Source organism: Citrus sinensis, chromosome 4 (genome assembly GCF_022201045.2).
Source record: "Citrus sinensis cultivar Valencia sweet orange chromosome 4, DVS_A1.0, whole genome shotgun sequence".
Classification (NCBI taxonomy): Eukaryota; Viridiplantae; Streptophyta; class Magnoliopsida; order Sapindales; family Rutaceae; genus Citrus; species Citrus sinensis.
The window spans coordinates 3,079,042-3,096,484 of NC_068559.1; the positions used below are offsets into that span (position 1 = coordinate 3,079,042).

At 35.9% G+C, this 17,443-nt stretch overlaps 4 protein-coding genes and 1 pseudogene across 6 annotated transcripts; 1 reads left to right on the forward strand and 4 right to left on the reverse strand.

The window, feature by feature from the left end:
• Positions 1 to 2,075: 2,075 nt before the first annotated feature.
• On the reverse strand, positions 2,076 to 3,383 carry LOC102624804 (uncharacterized). Its single transcript, XM_006485966.4, has 2 exons — positions 2,628 to 3,383; positions 2,076 to 2,520 (listed from the first exon to the last, which is right to left on the reverse strand). Exons 1-2 carry the CDS (start codon positions 3,279 to 3,281, stop codon positions 2,443 to 2,445), a joined length of 732 nt encoding a protein of 243 aa, XP_006486029.1. The 5' UTR covers positions 3,282 to 3,383; the 3' UTR covers positions 2,076 to 2,442.
• Positions 3,384 to 8,270: 4,887 nt separating this feature from the next.
• Positions 8,271 to 10,041, forward strand: LOC102623666 (uncharacterized). Of its 3 annotated transcripts, none has more exons than XM_006485965.4 (2): positions 8,271 to 9,030; positions 9,874 to 10,041. In XM_006485965.4, the coding sequence occupies exon 1, from the start codon at positions 8,333 to 8,335 to the stop codon at positions 8,978 to 8,980; it is 648 nt and encodes a 215-aa protein (XP_006486028.1). In that variant the 5' UTR covers positions 8,271 to 8,332; the 3' UTR covers positions 8,981 to 9,030; positions 9,874 to 10,041. The 3 variants fall into 3 exon arrangements, with proteins under 3 accessions (XP_006486028.1, XP_006486027.1, XP_006486026.1); XM_006485964.4 differs by having other exon boundaries at positions 9,877 to 10,041; XM_006485963.4 differs by having other exon boundaries at positions 8,272 to 9,030; positions 9,840 to 10,041.
• A 951-nt stretch (positions 10,042 to 10,992) lies between these two features.
• Positions 10,993 to 12,067, reverse strand: LOC102623362 (SKP1-like protein 1A; annotated as a pseudogene).
• A 1,044-nt stretch (positions 12,068 to 13,111) lies between these two features.
• Positions 13,112 to 14,492, reverse strand: LOC107178004 (hypothetical protein). Its single transcript, XM_015532622.2, has 2 exons — positions 13,794 to 14,492; positions 13,112 to 13,492 (listed from the first exon to the last, which is right to left on the reverse strand). The coding sequence occupies exons 1-2, from the start codon at positions 14,436 to 14,438 to the stop codon at positions 13,424 to 13,426; spliced, it is 714 nt and encodes a 237-aa protein (XP_015388108.1). The 5' UTR covers positions 14,439 to 14,492; the 3' UTR covers positions 13,112 to 13,423.
• A 490-nt stretch (positions 14,493 to 14,982) lies between these two features.
• On the reverse strand, positions 14,983 to 15,987 carry LOC102623092 (SKP1-like protein 1). Its single transcript, XM_006485962.3, has one exon. It carries the CDS (start codon positions 15,670 to 15,672, stop codon positions 15,190 to 15,192), a length of 483 nt encoding a protein of 160 aa, XP_006486025.1. The 5' UTR covers positions 15,673 to 15,987; the 3' UTR covers positions 14,983 to 15,189.
• Between the last annotated feature and the right edge of the window lie 1,456 nt (positions 15,988 to 17,443).

The window sequence follows — 17,443 nt, forward strand, 5'->3', positions numbered from 1 at the left end:
TTTTAATTTCCCGAACCCTGCTTCCATTTTTCCAATTTATTTCGTGGAACAACCTAATAATTGGACCATCATACATACTGTTCTTCAACATTGATGTGTGACTACCAGGTTCTTTTCCCGATTTTGTTTCATTGTTTGTATATTATGTTTGTTAGCGGAGTTTGAATTAAATCTTGGTAATGGAATATTATCCAACCAAAACAGATTTTCTCATGATCTGAACTTTTAAGTTTTAAATATAAAATTATTATAATTAACAAATCGTGAATGGTAGCACAACTATTAACCATTGTAAATTAATATCAAAGAGTGTCATAATTTTGCGTTTTCAAGTGTTCCTTCATTTTTTGCTAAAACACCAAGAAGTGTGATACTAAATTATTTTTACTTATTAGATTTACTAAAAGAACAATTAAAAAAAACAATAAAGAGCACACTTGAAATAATTGCAATCCCACCCCAAAGGAGTTCAAAATATCAAAATGATGGAGCATTAAATAAAAAGGCAAATTAAAATATGATAACTAAATATTGTCTGCCAATTCTGGAGGAATGTGTGAAGCTGACATGGATTCTGATTTTGCAAATTAATTGCCAAAATTCATTTTAATTAATTGCTGAATTGTTACTGATTTTGCTAAATCTTTTAAGAAAGAACACTTTAACTATGTTTTTTTCTTCGTGGGCGTTTTTTCTCAGTCAGTTTCAAAAAGGGAGAGTCTTAAGTCTTAAGCATATCCTTTAGACCTCGACACCAAAATGAAGAAAAAAGAAAAAGAAATTCATCACCCAAAGGTTCGATGATGCAATTACTTTATAGAAAGTATGACTTGTCTCTTGAATAAAATCTTTCCAGAGTGCACAGCTAAAATTAACCCATCATGAAAGTAATCTGGAAACAATACGAGTTGATTCAACATATGCTTTCTCGTAAAAACACGCCCACATCCTTAATATTCAATTTGTTGAGCAAAGTAATAGAAGACATAGTATGCATAAGACACAGGCATCATTTCCGAATTATCCAACAGAACGTACAAAACCACACCTTGAACAAAATCTAAAGCAGCAGCTTGAGGACTTCGGAAAGCCTACGGAGACATTGCTAAGCTGTAAAATACAGTAATATTAATTAAGCTGGTCACCAGACTCTCTTTACTCCGAATAAATATATTGGTATAGTTTAATTTGCAATGCTTTGATAAACATCATCAAGTGTTTGTTCTTCACAAGCTTAACGATAAACTGATAAAGCCAATGGGCAGTGAGAAAATCTAGGGAAGGAGATCTACAGAGTCTTTGCCAGCTTCTGCAAAAAGCGCTTTCTGAACCTTCGTGTCAATAAGAAGCTTCAAACTCAGTTTGGAGGCTGCCACGGCTAATTGTTCTAGTTTGCATGAAGTAGAGAAAATGTTACCAATGTTCAGGCCTAGATTCACTCAAATAGTTAAAATGATCCAAAATTCTCAAGTTATTGTGAGAAATCTGGATTTATTAAAGAATATTTAGAGAGAGAGGGACTCATACTCCTAGTATCCTGCTAGAAGTTAAAAACCTCCAAATTTTTCTTTAGAAAAAAATAATAATAAATGAAGCAACTTCAAATGTCAATAATTTTTTTAAGGAAAATAGACTAGATTTAATGTTTGATATTGAGAAAAATACATCACAAAGTCAATTCGACAGCCATGCTGGTTTTGCTAATTAATAGCCAAAATTCATTTTGATTTATTGCTGAACCTTCAAAGTTAGAATTCTTATTTCTTAACCTTCTCTCATCTTGAGCGTTACTGCAAATGCATCTAGAATTCACTCTGTAAACTGCTGCACGGTGAAAGTAAGATCATTACCTGATCCCCACTGAATTCTCTGAAATTAGCCAAGGACTCAACATGCTAAATGATGAAAGTCTGAAGTTTTAAGCATCCTTCAGAGCACGACACCAAAAAAATTTTTTTAAAAAAAATGAATTCATCACCTAATGTTCGATAATGAAATTACCTAACAAAAAGTAAGACTCTTATCGCGAATAAAATCTTGCTACATGCACAATTGAAAAAAACCAATCATGAAAGTAAATAGGAAACATGAGTTCGACATCTGCATTCATTAAGGACTCCATAGTGTCGCCATAACATCACATACACACTTAAAACATTCACAACTTTTAGGTCATACACAAGCCTCTCATCCCATCGATGCTCCTAAAGCACTCCCACGTCCTTTACATTCAATTTGTTGAGCATTGATCAAAGTAACAGAACACCGATCAGCTCAGCTGCCGGCGGCAACTTTTATGACAAACAGAGCACTAAAAACAACACTACACAATTTTTTATTCATTTTAAAAAACTAGATGTAATAACAGAACAGAATAATACAGAGCATACTAGAAATATATACCATCCAAAGCAGTTCAAAGAAAGTTACTGTCTTGAAATCTCAAGCTCCCTTGTTCCCAAGGAAAACACTTGTCAAAACATTCTTGCATTCCATAGATGCCTTAAGCAGCTTCAAACCCTAACCAATTCCCACGAAGAAATTAAAAAAAAAATCAGATAACTAAACCCATTATCCACCAAAAAAAAAAGGAAAAAAATACAAATGGAAAATGATGATCAAATTACCTCATCAAGGCCAAAATTGACAACTTTCTCCTCAAGCGAACCCAAATCCCCAACATTAAACTTGTTGAGCCAAGCGATGCATGAAATAGTAGACATGGGCATCACCTCTAAATTATCCATCACCATGTAAGTGACCATATCTTTAACAAACCCTCTCTTAGTAGCCACCGCAGCCGCCGTGCTTGTGCTCGCCACTTGAGAAACAAAAGTCATCTCACTACTCATGGTCTGCCGGCAAATAGGACAGGAACTGAACGGATTATCAGCCAGATACAAGTGACGACTATAACCACTGAAGGTACTTTCAATCCTAGAGCACGTGAAAAATTTCAGAGGCTTCGATTCATAGCTATTGTTATCAGGCAGCAAAAGAGGAATTTCAGTGAGGGATTTGGGAAATTTGGGATTCAGCACCGAGTTCTTGTCTTGGTTTGGCTGCATGTAGGTTTCACTCAGAGCTTCAATGCTCTGATAAAGATCACCAAGACAGCCCGTCGTCGTCGTTTTGTTTTCCAATAGCTTAACGATTGAGCCGACGGGCAATGAGAGTATGTAGAAGAGGAAATCTACGAAGTCTTTGTTGGCTTCTGCGAAAACGACCTTGCGTTCCATTTTGTTGATTAGAAGCTTCAGAGTTACCTTTGGGGTTGCCATGCCTTGTGCTTCTGTGTGTCACTTTCAATCTGTATTATTATTCCGCATATATTACATTGAGGGAGGTTAGAGATTTATAAGCAAAGTTAGAATGCTGCTGCTGGCTGCAAGCCTGTTGGGCGGTAGTTTTTTATGGTCAACGCACTTGACTTTAGAAAAATTACAATTTTGACACATAGGTCTATAAATTTAGGATGAAACCTACGAGTTTTGCTTCTGCGACACTTAAGTCCTTTCTCATTAGGGATGGCAATGGGGAGGGGAGGGGAGGGGATCAATCTCCCTGTATTCATCCCGATATTTTGTGTGTGTCCTCGTCCCCTCCCCGTCCCCGTTAGAATTGCTTGAAAAAATTCACATCCTCTCTCCGAATAATAACAGGGAATCCCTGAGGATCCCCGATCATCGAATAACTAATATTTTTTTTTTGATTTTGAGTTATTCATATTAAAATAAAAAATTCAAATAAAAGTAAAGTTCAAAATATATCTTACATTAATATCTATTACAAAAGTCACATATATTAAATTAGTAAGTAATGCAGCATGCAAGGGATACAAATTTCTTTTACAAACTATCATGAATAAATTAATAGTCTAATACAAAATTGTTACAAATAAAATCGAATTTAGATTCAAAATTAAATTTTTCAATGGTGGCATGGACATTTTATAAATGTGGACTATTTCTTTTACAACACAATAGTTAAATCGGAGCAAATCAAGAGCAAATATTAGATTAGATTGGATTAGATATTAAAATTGTGATTCGCTGTGGGCAATTATAACATCTAAAAATAAATAAAAAATAGATTTAAGTTTAAAATATTTAAAGAATATTAAAATTAAAAAATTTTGGACTAATAGAATCTATTCGATCTTTTTAATGTCCTAAATAAAAATTTAGGACTTTAATTAATTAATTAGGCTTAAAAATTTAATAATATAAATATTTTGATATTTTTTATTTTTATCAATATTTATAATTTAAATTTTATTATTTATTTACTAGTAATTTTAAAAAATTAAAATAAAAAAATGAGTAGGGGATAGGGATTCCACCTCATCTTCGGCCTCTCCCTAAATAAAAAATTAGGTAAAAAAATTTCTAAACCTCTTTTCTAAATAAAAAATTAAATGTGAAATTATGTTCATACCCACTTCGAATGGAAAAAAATCCGGAGAGTACCCGTCCCTGGGAATTTTTGTCATCCATATTTCTCATTAATAAAATTGGGTAATGGCACTCATAGCCTCTCGCTCATTTCCTCCTCTCTCTAACTGATCACGCCATCACGGAACCAAAAAATTTGAGCACGCTGCGACAATGGCAAGTGGATCGCTCTCTGATCTAGTATACCCAGAGCTCAAAACGACAGGTCGTCTCGAGCTCGGCAGCATGGCCACCGCCTTCCGCATTTGGAGGCACAAACTGGACTTCGTCCTCGCCGACAAAAAACTCAAGTACGTCTTCACCGACCCCATCCCCGACAAAGAAAAAGACCCATTTGCCCACATCGACGACGACTCGAAAGCTCAGGGCATCATCCTTTTCCGTCTCGATGACTCCTCACGTCTGCACCACTACGAACGTCACGACTCGGCCAAGTCTTTGTTAGATGCCCTAACTTCTGCTTCCACTCAACCCTCGATGACGAGGCGGATGATATTGCTGCGGCAGTATCTGGGCCGCAAGATGTTTGATGACATGCCTGTGAGGGAACATGTTTTGAATATGAGGGCTATGGCTAAGGAGTTGGAGTTGGAGGGGGTTAAGATTCCGGACGAGTTTCAAGCTGTTGTTTTGATTAACAATTTGCCGGATTCATGGGAGGATGCTGTTGAGAGGATGGTGGTGAGTATTGATTCGGATGCCAAGGAGTTGAGTTTGGAAGATGTGGAGGATAAAGTGAGAGCAATTGGAGGATGGAAAGAGTATCGTAAGGCAAGTCCTGAGGATTATGACGACGATGATGATGGTGCTAGAAGTGCTAAGAGTTCTAGAAGAGGATCCTTTAGAGGGAACTGTCATGGCTGTGGAGAGTTCGGCCATCGCAAATCTAATTGTCCCAATTAGCTATGAGGTATAGATGTTAAATGTATGTGTAATTTATGATCCTTTAATTATTTTTTTTGTGATTTTACACGATTGGGAGGACTATTGTGGTGTTTGATATGTTGAATGCCGTGTATGGGTTGTGCAGATAGAGCCTAGACTCGAGTAGATTCTTTGTTCTGGTTTATCAATTATGACATTCTGGGGTCATTTTATCTAGTTTGTGATGGATTGGTTCAGGTGTTAAATATTGTAATCATCATCAAGTACCAGCTGGGTAGGTAGACTGTGCAAATATGGACTCTCAAGAGTTATGGAAGAGTCGTGGAGGGAAGTTTAGATTTATTGATAAGTTTCACTATACCATGCCCATACTTCTATCTCGATATACTTATGGTAGTGATCATCCCACCACATTTTGATAATGTTTATGTATTTTAGTGCCGATGATTGCAAGCTTAACAGACCATGGATTCTGGCCATTACTGTATTGATGATATCAGATTTAGATCCTGGCACCAATTAACCTTTCCATACTCTTGTTACGGAATAACGTTATTAGACTTGTTGCATCTGATATGCTTTTGATCTACTTTATTGCCATATTTATTTCATTTTCATTATTGAAGTGCTGAATATTATTTTATATGTTCTTTTGTTTCAGGGTGGTGCCTATTGGTGAAGGAGAACAACCAGACCAAGGGTACATGGTGCTTCGATCATCTTTGGAATATATTTTGAGTACTTTACCAAAAATATTGCTTAGTTAGTGTTAAGAGTACGATTATACTGAGTCAGCAGCCACGCTGGCAAGCCGTTAGCAAGTTGTTATTCAAGCGTTGCTCTGTTTAGTTATTTCCCTCTAAAAGTTTGTTAAGCTGAGCTGTATTGAGTTCACGTGTTTGTTTTATATGGAAGGTTCCAGTGAGTAGTATAAATACTTTTGTATATTGAACCAAATATAGATTAATAAGATGGTTTTAGATTCATTCTAGCTACATAATTTTCTCTGTATTTTTCCTTTGCTTTCTGAGTAAACAAACAGGAAAAGCTTCTTTAACTGTTAGAATGATTTTCAGGCTGGAAACTTTTTATTTTGAGCACAAGATGTCTTTCCTTTTTATTTTTTTGATTGGCTTTACAAGTATATACAGCAAATTCCTTGTTGAACCTACAACCTGCAACTAACTAGTTTTGTGATATTATGTGCCTTTGTTCATCTTCAAAGTTCAAACGAGAGGGTTGTCCATTGTCCATTGTCCATCAAATTCTTCAGATCAATTTTGAAGGCGGCGCAAAGATCTTTTATTCTATTTTAATTTTGTTTGTTGAAAGAATGATTTCTGCTTTTCACAATAAAAATTGTATCGAGTGCTTTTACTGAACTTTGTTGGACAGATGAACAAAGATACCAAGCTGATCAGCAAAACAACCCAAATTTAAGCAATCAAAAAATTTATCGTTAACAGCCAATAGGCTAAGGCCCAGTGGCTAGAGCCACTTGTGAGGGAAGTGGTTCGAATTCTCATAGAAGTATTGTGGGGGTTTAATTTAAATTTCTTTAAGTAAGGTTAAAGTAAATTTTCTTTCTCATCTATTGAGTGAAAGTTGAAATCCTTCGAATATTAAAGAGAGTTAAAATCTTAGCAGTGTTATACCAATTAATATTAGAGAGGAGATTTGATGTAAATTAGTCTCAGTCCCAATAATTATGTGATTGTAATGTGATTGTAAATATTAATTATAATATTATGTAATATGTTGTACCTTGATCAATAGTTTCATGAGATTCATTTGATATAATTTTTCAAATAGATTCTTAAATAAAATTTTCATTTATTTCTATGAGACAATCTCAAAGATAATAGGATAGTTTAGGAAAATTCTTCAATCATAAAGCAAAAAATAAAATGAGCCAAAACATCGGTTGTTTAGTTAAAAAACATCAATGATCTGGAACAGCTCCATACTAGTATGACAGATATAGCACTTAGGGTGTGTTTGGTTGATGTATTAAAGTTCCTCATTACATTAAATTTATACAGGCCCATGTTTAGTAGATAAAAGACTACAGCAACACTACATTATTGGGCGCCGCATTAGCTAAACCCAACTCTAAATCGGGTTTAAGCTAATTAAGCTAATGCGGCAACTGCCGCTTACTTTTTTTTTTGTCCTCTAACGTTTTCACTTTTCACGTGCTTTTGCTTTGACTTTCCTTTGCTTTAACTTTTGCTTTTGCTTATTAATAAAATAATAATAATAAATAAATATAATTTTTAATTTAATAAAATATTTTTTTATTTTTACATTATAATTATTAATAAATTTATAATTTATTATACCTAATAATAAATATTTAAATATGAATAAATTTCAATAAATAATATTTTAAATTAATAATAGTATAAATAATAATATAAAATATTAATACAATTTAAATATATTAATGTAATCTTTTAATTTAAATTAATCACTAAAAATTAATACAGTACAGTGTAGTACCAAATATTATATAGTATTATTATAATACAGTGTTAATGCAATACATCATAATATAATACACCAACATTAAAATAATGTAATACAACATAATACAATACAGTGTGTCAAACGCTAGAGAATTGATCATTCAACCAAGTCTATAGAAGGACCCAACATCCTTTGGTGGAGTAGATATTTCTTTAGAAGGTAAAAATTTAAATAATGTCATAATAGATAACATCAAAAGTAATCTCATAACTTTAATTGTTAAATATCCTTAGTATTATGATTATATCAGTGTTTTAAAACATATACGTGTGTGCGCGCGTGTGTATATATATTAATTTTAAAAAATAAAATAATTAAGTTTATAAGAATTATATATTTAATAAATAAAAAAGAAAAAAATTCTTAAAAAAAAAAAAAAAAGGAGCATTAAATACCGTTGTTTTGTGACCAAAAGTTGAACATTGCTCGAGTACTGTTTCTCGGCGATTCTTTGTGAAGCAAAGATGATGGCAGATTTCTCTCTCTCACTCTCGGAAATGCTACTCCCCGAACTTAAATCGAGATGGCGTCTCGACCCCAAGGGCACCAACTTTTCCTTCTGGAGGCGCGAACTGGACGCCGTCTTCTTCGACAACAAGGTCAAGTACGTTTTAGAACAGCCCATACCTGACAAAGAATCCGACCCGGAAGCCAACCAGAAGTTCCTCGACGACGACCTGACCGCTCGGCACATCATTCTCGGCACTCTTCACGACAGCCTCTTCTTGTCGTTCCACGACCACGAGACGGCCAAGTCATTGTTAGACGCTCTGACTTCGCTTTTCACGAAACCCTCCATGGCCAAGCGCATCTCTTTGCTCAAACGCTATGTGGGTCACAAGATGGGGGAAGGCACCGCCGCCATGTCGGCGAATATGCACGTTGTGAAGATGATAGGGATGGCTATTGATTTGGAACGGGAGGGAGTTGGGGTTCCGGATGAATTGCAAGCGGTGGTTCTGATGAATAGTTTGCCCGGCTCGTGGTATGATGACGTTACAACAATGACGTTGAATATGCATGGGGATGAGGAAAAAATGAAATTAAAAAATGTGCAGGATAGTGTGAGAAGAGTCGGGGGATGGAAGGAGGTTTTAAGTCGGAAGTGTTAGGATTGCGAGGGGGTTCATTTGGGTATCTCAAGTTTGATTTTCTCTTTGAGGTATGTGTATATGTTTCAGTTTATGTATTGAGCTATGTTGTTTGCGCGTTAGATGCCTTGTGTTATCACTGCAAAACGATTACATTACCATTTGTGAAATCAGGTTAGGCCTTTGGTTTCCAACTTGAGTTTTGTTATTGCAGAATTTGTTGGTTTGAGGGGAATTCAGGGTATGTAGTGGGTAGATAGATCATACATTTATGTATACGAAGTTCCAAGGGGCTATTGGGGTTATATTCTTTAGTGATTGAATTTTGTAGATGCTAGATAGCAAGTACTCTCCATAGCCTCCAGGTAAACGTTGCGTTTTTCCTTAATTTTGAAAGCCTAACAGTAAATTGTTTGGCAACCATTCGCTTGGCAGCCAATATTTATAAAGGACTAGTGATTTCATTCAGCTTGACCTCAATCCTGATCATATCCTATGTCATGGTGCTCCTACTAGTGATAGCAGAGTGAGCTTAAAATAATTTCTATGTTTCAAGTAGTTTAGCGGAGAACAATTTTGTGCACCCATGATAATAACTCTGTTATTTGCTAGTGGGAATGGTAATCATGTATTGATGATATCCAAATTCATTACCAATTCATTAGTATAGTCTTTGAAATTTGCTTTCAAATTAGGATTTAACATCTTGACCCTAAATTGAGGTTGAAATTTCCCTTGGATTTGACATGATTGGTGGTTGATAATTTGGTAATGACATGATGTGCCCTATTATTGTTGAATTAGAAATCTTCCCTCGGATTTCTTGACTCTACTGGCTTTTTTTTTTTTTTTGGTTCCTTTTCCCATCTTAATATTCAAGGGATAAAACAACTTTCTATCTGTTATGGTTGAAGAAGATACCTACTGATGAAGGAGAAGCAGCAGAGCAGATGATGACAAACATTCTGCAGATGAACAAAGGAAGCACCATAGCTTATTAGGTTTTTATGCTTTTAGATTCCCTTTACCATTGTTTATACCTTTGTTTTCAAAATATGAAAGGTATGATTTTGATATCTTTATTGTGGTGATTGTATGGTCTAAAAAGTTTTTTAGTAGATAATTTTCCTCCTGTGATTACAGAGTTCGAAAATTAGAATCTTCACATAAAATTTCATGTAATGGGATGACTTCTGCACTGAACAAGACATCATTACATATGACATACCATACCTTTCAATATTCTGTAGCTAGTCAATGGTACAGACCAAAATACAAGATGATCATAGATGGAGAAGATAAGATATATCAAAATGTTACCATCCGAAGCTGTTACCAAGTAGAAATTTGAAGTACAGCTTTATTATTTCCACCACATACAGGTTAGGAACAGTACTTGTTTCACAATGAGTATATTTATAGGGAAAACTCAGTATAGATGGCTGTCATAAATTATGAGATCTGATCTAGTGTGCATCATCGTACACATGGCGAGTTGTAAATGGGGGTCATTGGGCCTTAGGGTGCTCACTGTGTCGTCCAATGTGGCGCGCACTAGATCAAGTTCCCATAAATTATATGAATATGCTAAGGAGTTTCTTCTAGCTCTTGCAAATCAATGATTCCAAATTTCCAATGTCAATTGCTCAAAACACTGTCAACAGGCAAAGAAAGAAGGTAGAAGAGAAAATATGCAAAAGTCTTTGCCAGCTTCAGCAAATACAGTTTTCGACCCTTTGTGTCTATAAGAAGCTTAACGCTCACTTTAGAAGCTGCCATGGCTATAGTCTAGTTAGATTTCTGGTAAAATTTGTTCATGTATATATGGTCTATGTGTTTACAGTAGCTTTTGAAGCTGCCAATGTTAATATGGGAGAGGAATAGTTGCCTGTGTTTGATGTATTGATGATCATACAGATGGAGCAAGAAGGCAAGGACCACTGAACCTTCATATTCAATATTCTAAATAATACAATGAACCACAATTTCGACATCATTTTGTTAGACTTAAAGATTTAACCATCCTGTAGATCAAATATTATTTTCATTGTCGTATGCATGCTGCATATGGAATTGTAAGCATTACTGTTCTCAGAGTTATTATTAATAGAAGATAGAAAAAAGAGAAAAAAATAATAATTTTATTGAAATTGGAGACATTATTGATAACAAACCGTTTAATCAAAAAGTTGTCATTCGAGTGAGTGCGCTGACCAATAAATTGACTAGAAAATTAAGGAAAGACAGGACGGTGTTCGCACATAAAGATTAACATCAAAGACCATTCACTCTTATCATTATATCCTTGAAATCACTAGAAAGCCCGTGGGGTCTCCGTCCGAATCTCTTCTTCTTCCTCAGGAGTGAAGTCATCCTGGATGCGGAAGGTCTGCCGGATCTCTTCAGGAGACTTGCCCTTGATCATGTCCGCGACAGTTTGGCAGAGCAAGTCCAGCAAGCTCTTGATGTCCAGGTAGTTGGCCGCCATTAGTAGGTCAAAGAGCGTATCTTGCCCAAGCTTCGCAAAGTCAACGTCCCAGTTCTTGAGATCATCCTCCGTCGTCTTGGCCTCCACGTGCTTCTTCAAGTACTCTATCACCATCGAGAGAATGGTGCCCCTCACGTTCAGCAGCGGGATCACGCTGTCCGCACAGCCGTCCTCCACCATGTGCTTGATCGTCTGCGACTCCAGCATCACGGCCTACTCCACCTCGAACGCCTCCCCATCCGAACTCTTCAGAATTATCATCTTCTTGCCAGTATTGTCCGACGACGACGACATCGTTTTTGACAAGAATTTTGAGAGAGAGAGAGAGACACACACACACACACAGAGACAGAGAGATTTGTTGGCAACTGATGACGATGAGTGAAGGGGAAGGGAATAGGGTGGCGTTTATATGGACACGATACCGTGTCGGAGAAAGGATTCTGAATTCCTTGTCCACGATGGTCCTGGGAAGCACTATCTTTTTCGGACAAGTATTTCTCTAGTCTCTACAGCAAACCCCCTGCGTCTAGGAATTGTTCATAGCTTATAATAATTGTATTCATTAAGTAAAATATTTATAGCAAAACCAAATGAGTGTGAATAAAATTCAAGTCACTTTCTTTTTCCTGACTTAATACATTTAATATTCATTTCCGTATGCTAGAACCAAGATTTTGGTTCATAACTAAGAAGAAAATTCAAACTTAGGAAGCCAAAATAAAGAGCTGTGAACTAATGAGGATTAAATTGTGAAAAATTAAAAAATTTTACTTAAGACCCTAATCTTTTCTATAACTTTTTTTTTTAATAACCACCTCAGTGTGTTTCAACTGAACAATAAAATTGCTGCCAATATTTATGGATTTTAATTAGATAAAATAATTTTATACCTTCTATGTATGTATATACGTAGGAAATGAATGAGATTGAAGTCTTAAAATGGTCACATCTATTAATTCTCTGATACTGATATTAATTCCTTATAAAAACACTTGTTAAAATAGTCTTACCTTCCAAAGATTCCTTCAGCATCTTCAAATAGACTCTAATTTAAGCTATATCCCATTGCAAGAAGTGTATAATACAAACGATACAATGAACCCAAGGATCCTCAGCATTGTTACATAAAACCTTGGCCTTTACAGAAGCATTATTGTTTTCGAATATATTAATAGAACATAGAAAAAAAAAATTATAGATAGCAAATCGTTTAATCAAACTGTTCTCACCATGAACAAGATGTAATCGGCCAATCAGTTTTTACAATGTCCCCAGCTATCAAAAATTGCTTGGTTGTTTACCATACCATTTCCAATACACACTTTATTCAAAATTTCTTCATTAAAATATTAGTCAAATTATCTTTATTTATTATTAATCTTTTTATTGGGATAATTAAATAAGTTAAGGCTCAGCGAGATTCATTAAGAAAAGCAGCATTAACAAATTCACTAGAAAAAGAAAGATTCTATCAGTAATTAACGATTTTCCCCTTGAGATTACAGAGTTACAAGATTTTAAATCTTGATAGAAGGATTTGTGCAGTTGAATGACTTCTGCATTGAACAAGAGGACATCATTCAAAATCCCCATTCTATTTGACGGTCCTCAATGGCCTCATGCATGCTGTGAGAGAAATTTTGGATCGCTCGATTCAGTCCAATAGGAACTTGACTGAAAACGGATACATATTTGGCCACAATATTATAGAATGCACAATGGTACTTAACAGATATTCCAATTTGGCTTTTAAACTTATGTAGCCTACTTCTATTGCTGCTTGTGATCGGAGAATAATCAGTACATAACCGTAGCCTTGACAAAAGGATGATCGTTTTCAAAACTGTTGATGAAATATTACGATATTATTATTTCCACCACATGCCAGTTTGAAAGAAACATTTCTTATTTATATGTCGTAAAAACTCAGTACATATGCTACCACAGATTCTCCCAAATCGACGATTCCAATTTCAATTCCCAAGGAAAACAGTTGAGAGAACAGTCTTGCATTCCAAAGACGCCTTCAGCAGCTTCAAGACCTGACATTATAACAACAAAACAGAGTAAATACACAGACTCAAATTACATATTTTATTTATTGTTTTTAGTAGTCCTTCTCTAACACGAGTGCCCGGTTTTTTTGTTAAATATGCGTTTGAAATTTCATACCATTATCAAATACTTTCACACTGTTGTAAAATAATTTTTCAACAACTTACAATTAATGTGTAGGACATTTGACAATAGAACCTTAAATCCGCATTTTAGAAAATGTGAGCACCCGCTCCTAGTCTGAGAATGATTTTTGTTTTTAGAACTAGACAATAAGGATTGACATACCTCATCCGCACCCAAATTAACAACCTTTTCCTCAAGAGCTCCCACATCCTTAACTTTGAACTTATTTAATAAAGTAAGAGAAGAAATAGTAGACATAGGCGTCACCTCCAGATTATCCATTATCATGTAAGTCACTACCCCTTTTACAAAGCCACCACCCTCAGCCACCGTCCCCGTGCTCGCAGCTGTCGGAGAAACATAAGACCACACATTGGTCATTTTTGCTTGGCAACTAGGACAAGTCATGTTTTTAACATCAGACATATAGTTATGACCACCTCCATGAAAGTTAGGACCAACTCCACGAGAGCTAGGACATGTGTAAAACTCTCGAGTGGTTGATTCACGATGATCAGATAGCAAGAGAGGGATTCCGCTGACACGCAATTGAGACGTTGGATTCAACACCGACTTCTTGTTTTGATTTTCCTGAACATATGCTTCATTCAGATTTTCAATGCTTTCATAAAGGTCACTAAGGCAACCACACATGCTTTCCTCTCTTACGAGCTTAACGACAGAGCCAAGAGGCAAAGAAAGAAGGTAGAAGAGAAAATCTACGAAGTCTTTGCCAGCTTCGGCAAATAGTACTTTCCTACCCTTCGTTTCTATAAGAAGCTTAACGCTCACTTTTGAAGGTGCCATGGATATAGGCTAATTAGATTGCTCGTAAAATTTGTTCTCGTTGCCTTGTATATATATATAGTAGCTGTGGAAGCTGCCACTGTTAACATGGAAAAGGAAGATTGGGTGAAATAAAAATTCTTAACGGAGGATGGATTCATTTATTTCATCGAATACTGAAAGGACCGTTGGTTACAAAAACCAAGAGCCATTGAACCTTATGTAAATATATTCGAAGTTTGAAACACAATTTCGATATTTGTTCACTTCAAGATTCAATCTATCATAAATTTTCAAGTTTCTTTTCGTCATCCGATATATTAAGTCGAATCGTCGTTAGAATTGCTTAATTTTTTATTTTTTTGGAGCGCGAATTTAATTAAGATGTAAAAAGATGAGAAAAAAAGCCTACGGATCAAAGCAACCTGAGTGGGCCATTTGAAGAATAATAATGCTTTGTATTAACGTTCTGTTTGGGCTTAATTACGCTTAGACAAGCAGTTATCTTAAGTACCAAATAATTAATAATTAAAGCAGCTTTCTTAGCTTCAATGATTCTCTCTTCCATTCCAGTCTGAGTCATATTGAATTTATTTCTGTTATTATGACAATAAAAACAAGGTTGACTAAAGATAAGATCGAGGTAGCATTAGCAACAACAAATTCACTGGAAAAAGAAAACTACAACACCTAAAAAAACCACTCTAATACTCTATCACTAATTAGTTAATTAATTAATGAGCCCAGCTATAAGCAGTGATAAATGTATAAGTCACTCAAAAGCCCATTGGTTCTCCCTCCGAATCTCTTGTTCTTCCTGAGGAGTGAAGTCGTTATTGATGTGGAATATCCTGCGGACCTCCTCAGGAGACTTGTCCTTTATCATGTCGGCGGTAGCTTGGCAGGTCAGCTCCAGCAGGTCCTTGATGTTCAGATAGTTCGCTGCCAGGAGTAGGTCTAAGAGGGTCTCTTGGTCAACCTTCACGAAATCACGGTCCCAGTTCTTGACGTCATTGTCACCCCCCGCTGCTGCCGCCGCCGCCTCCACGTGCTTCTTGCAGTATTCTACGACCATGGAGAGAATCGTGCCCGTCACGTTCGGCAGCGGGATCACGCTGTCCGCACAGTCGTCCTCCACCATGTGCCTGATCGTCTGCGACTGCAACGCCACCGTCTCCTCCACCTCGAACGTCTCCCCGTCCGAACTCTTCAGAATTATCATCTTCTTACTATTATTCTCCGACGACGACGACATCTTATTGTTATTGGAATTTGAAAGGATTTTGATAGAGAAATTTATTGATTTGTTAGGAACTGATTAATGATGATGACTGAATTGGGAAGCCACTAGGCTAGCGTTTATATAGGATTTGTATAAATACGATTACCGTATGGAAAATGGATTCTGATCTCCTTGTTAATAGTGGTTGTGGGAAGCAGTATTTTTGTCGGACAAGTATTTCCATACAAACCCTTTCGGTTTAGGAAAACGTTTATGTATGTACTACTGAGGGACATTCTAATGCGGTAATGATACCTTCAGCAGCTTCATTTTCAGATTCAAGCTTCACTATGATATAATATTTTTGTCATCAGATTTACGTTTTCAAGAAATATAAACTAAATAGAATTAGATAGGCCATTCTGAATAAACATAGATGTGTCGATGATTAAACCTTCCAACAAGATTGTTACCATCCGAAACAGTCAAAAAAAGTTGAAAATGTTTACTGATAAAAGGAACGCAGTAGCCAAAAACAGAAAACAAGAATAAAAACAGAACACAAACAGCTTTACAAACTTGTTAATAGGACCCTCTTTCAACATCCAAAATTAGAAAAGCTTCAAATATATGGGATATGGCTCTAGCTCCCACATTGACAATTCCAATTAGGTATTTATTAATTACCAAGGAAAACACTTGTTAAAACAGTCTTGCACTCCAAAGATGCCTTAAGCAGCCTCAAACCCTACAAAAATTGAAATAGACAGAACAAGCATATATATATCAGACCAAGGTGAACAATCATATCAAACAAGAATTTCTTCTTAGATTTTACAGATAATATAGAAATTATCAGGCAAGGGATCTCTCAGTGTGGATCCCTTTGTTAGAATCGCTCATGTTTTTTGTCAATTAAAGGGCCATAAATGGATAATCAACATGCATAACTCGTTCATGCCCACATCGACAACTTTCTCCTCAAGTCCGCCCACATCTTTGACGTTAAATTTGTTAAGCAAAGTAAGAGAACAAATAGTAGACATAGGCATCACCTCCAAATTATCCATTATCATTTAATTAGTCACCAACCCCTTTAAAAAAAGCACCCTCAGCCACCGCCGCAACATTGTTTGAATCCCACCACCGGAGAAATGTATGACAACTCACAGCTCATGGTAGCATTGAAACCAGGACTAACCAAATTCAGAACATCAGCTACGTAAAAGTGATCAGTAGTGAAGCAACCACCATCGTGATTACTATAACCAAAAACGGTGGGTTGATTATTTTGATTACCAATATTAGGACACGAATAAAACTTTCGAGTGTTAGATTCTTGACGAGACAGTAAGAAAGGGATCTCGGAGAAGTCAAATGGAGATCTAGGATTCAACACAGAATTCTTGTGTCTGTTTTGTTGCATAGACGTTTCGCTTAGAGTTTCAATGCTTTGATAAAGGCTACTTAGGCAACCAACCATATATTTCTCTCTTAAGAGCTTAACAATGGTGCCAACAGGCAATGAAAGAAGGTAAAATAGAAACTCTACAAAGTCTTTGCCAGCTTCAGCAAATAGAACTTTGCAACCCTTCTTGTCTATAAGAAGCTTCAACCTCACTTTTGACGCTGCCATTGCTGCTCAGTGCTCAGTGTGTTTTTAAACATGCACTAAATTAAATCTGTTTCTAATAATTCATCAATATCATGTACAAAATATATAGGAAAAGGCGTAACCATGACTTCATTAGTTACGTACATGAATGCAAATAGATCAATTTGGTAGAAAACAAGGAGTTGTTCA

What these genes read in the sequence shown, in the direction of transcription:
- LOC102624804 (XM_006485966.4), bottom strand. Translation starts at nt 3,281, where the DNA reads ATGGCAACCCCAAAGGTAACTCTGAAGCTTCTAATCAACAAAATGGAA. An exon ending in TCAATTTTGGCCTTGATGAG is followed by an intron (nt 2,521 to 2,627) that starts GTAATTTGATCA and finishes GGAATTGGTTAG; the next exon opens with GGTTTGAAGCTGCTTAAGGC.
- LOC102623666 (XM_006485965.4), top strand. Translation starts at nt 8,333, where the DNA reads ATGATGGCAGATTTCTCTCTCTCACTCTCGGAAATGCTACTCCCCGAA.
- LOC107178004 (XM_015532622.2), bottom strand. Translation starts at nt 14,438, where the DNA reads ATGGCACCTTCAAAAGTGAGCGTTAAGCTTCTTATAGAAACGAAGGGT. An exon ending in TTAATTTGGGTGCGGATGAG is followed by an intron (nt 13,493 to 13,793) that starts GTATGTCAATCC and finishes TTATAATGTCAG; the next exon opens with GTCTTGAAGCTGCTGAAGGC.
- LOC102623092 (XM_006485962.3), bottom strand. Translation starts at nt 15,672, where the DNA reads ATGTCGTCGTCGTCGGAGAATAATAGTAAGAAGATGATAATTCTGAAG.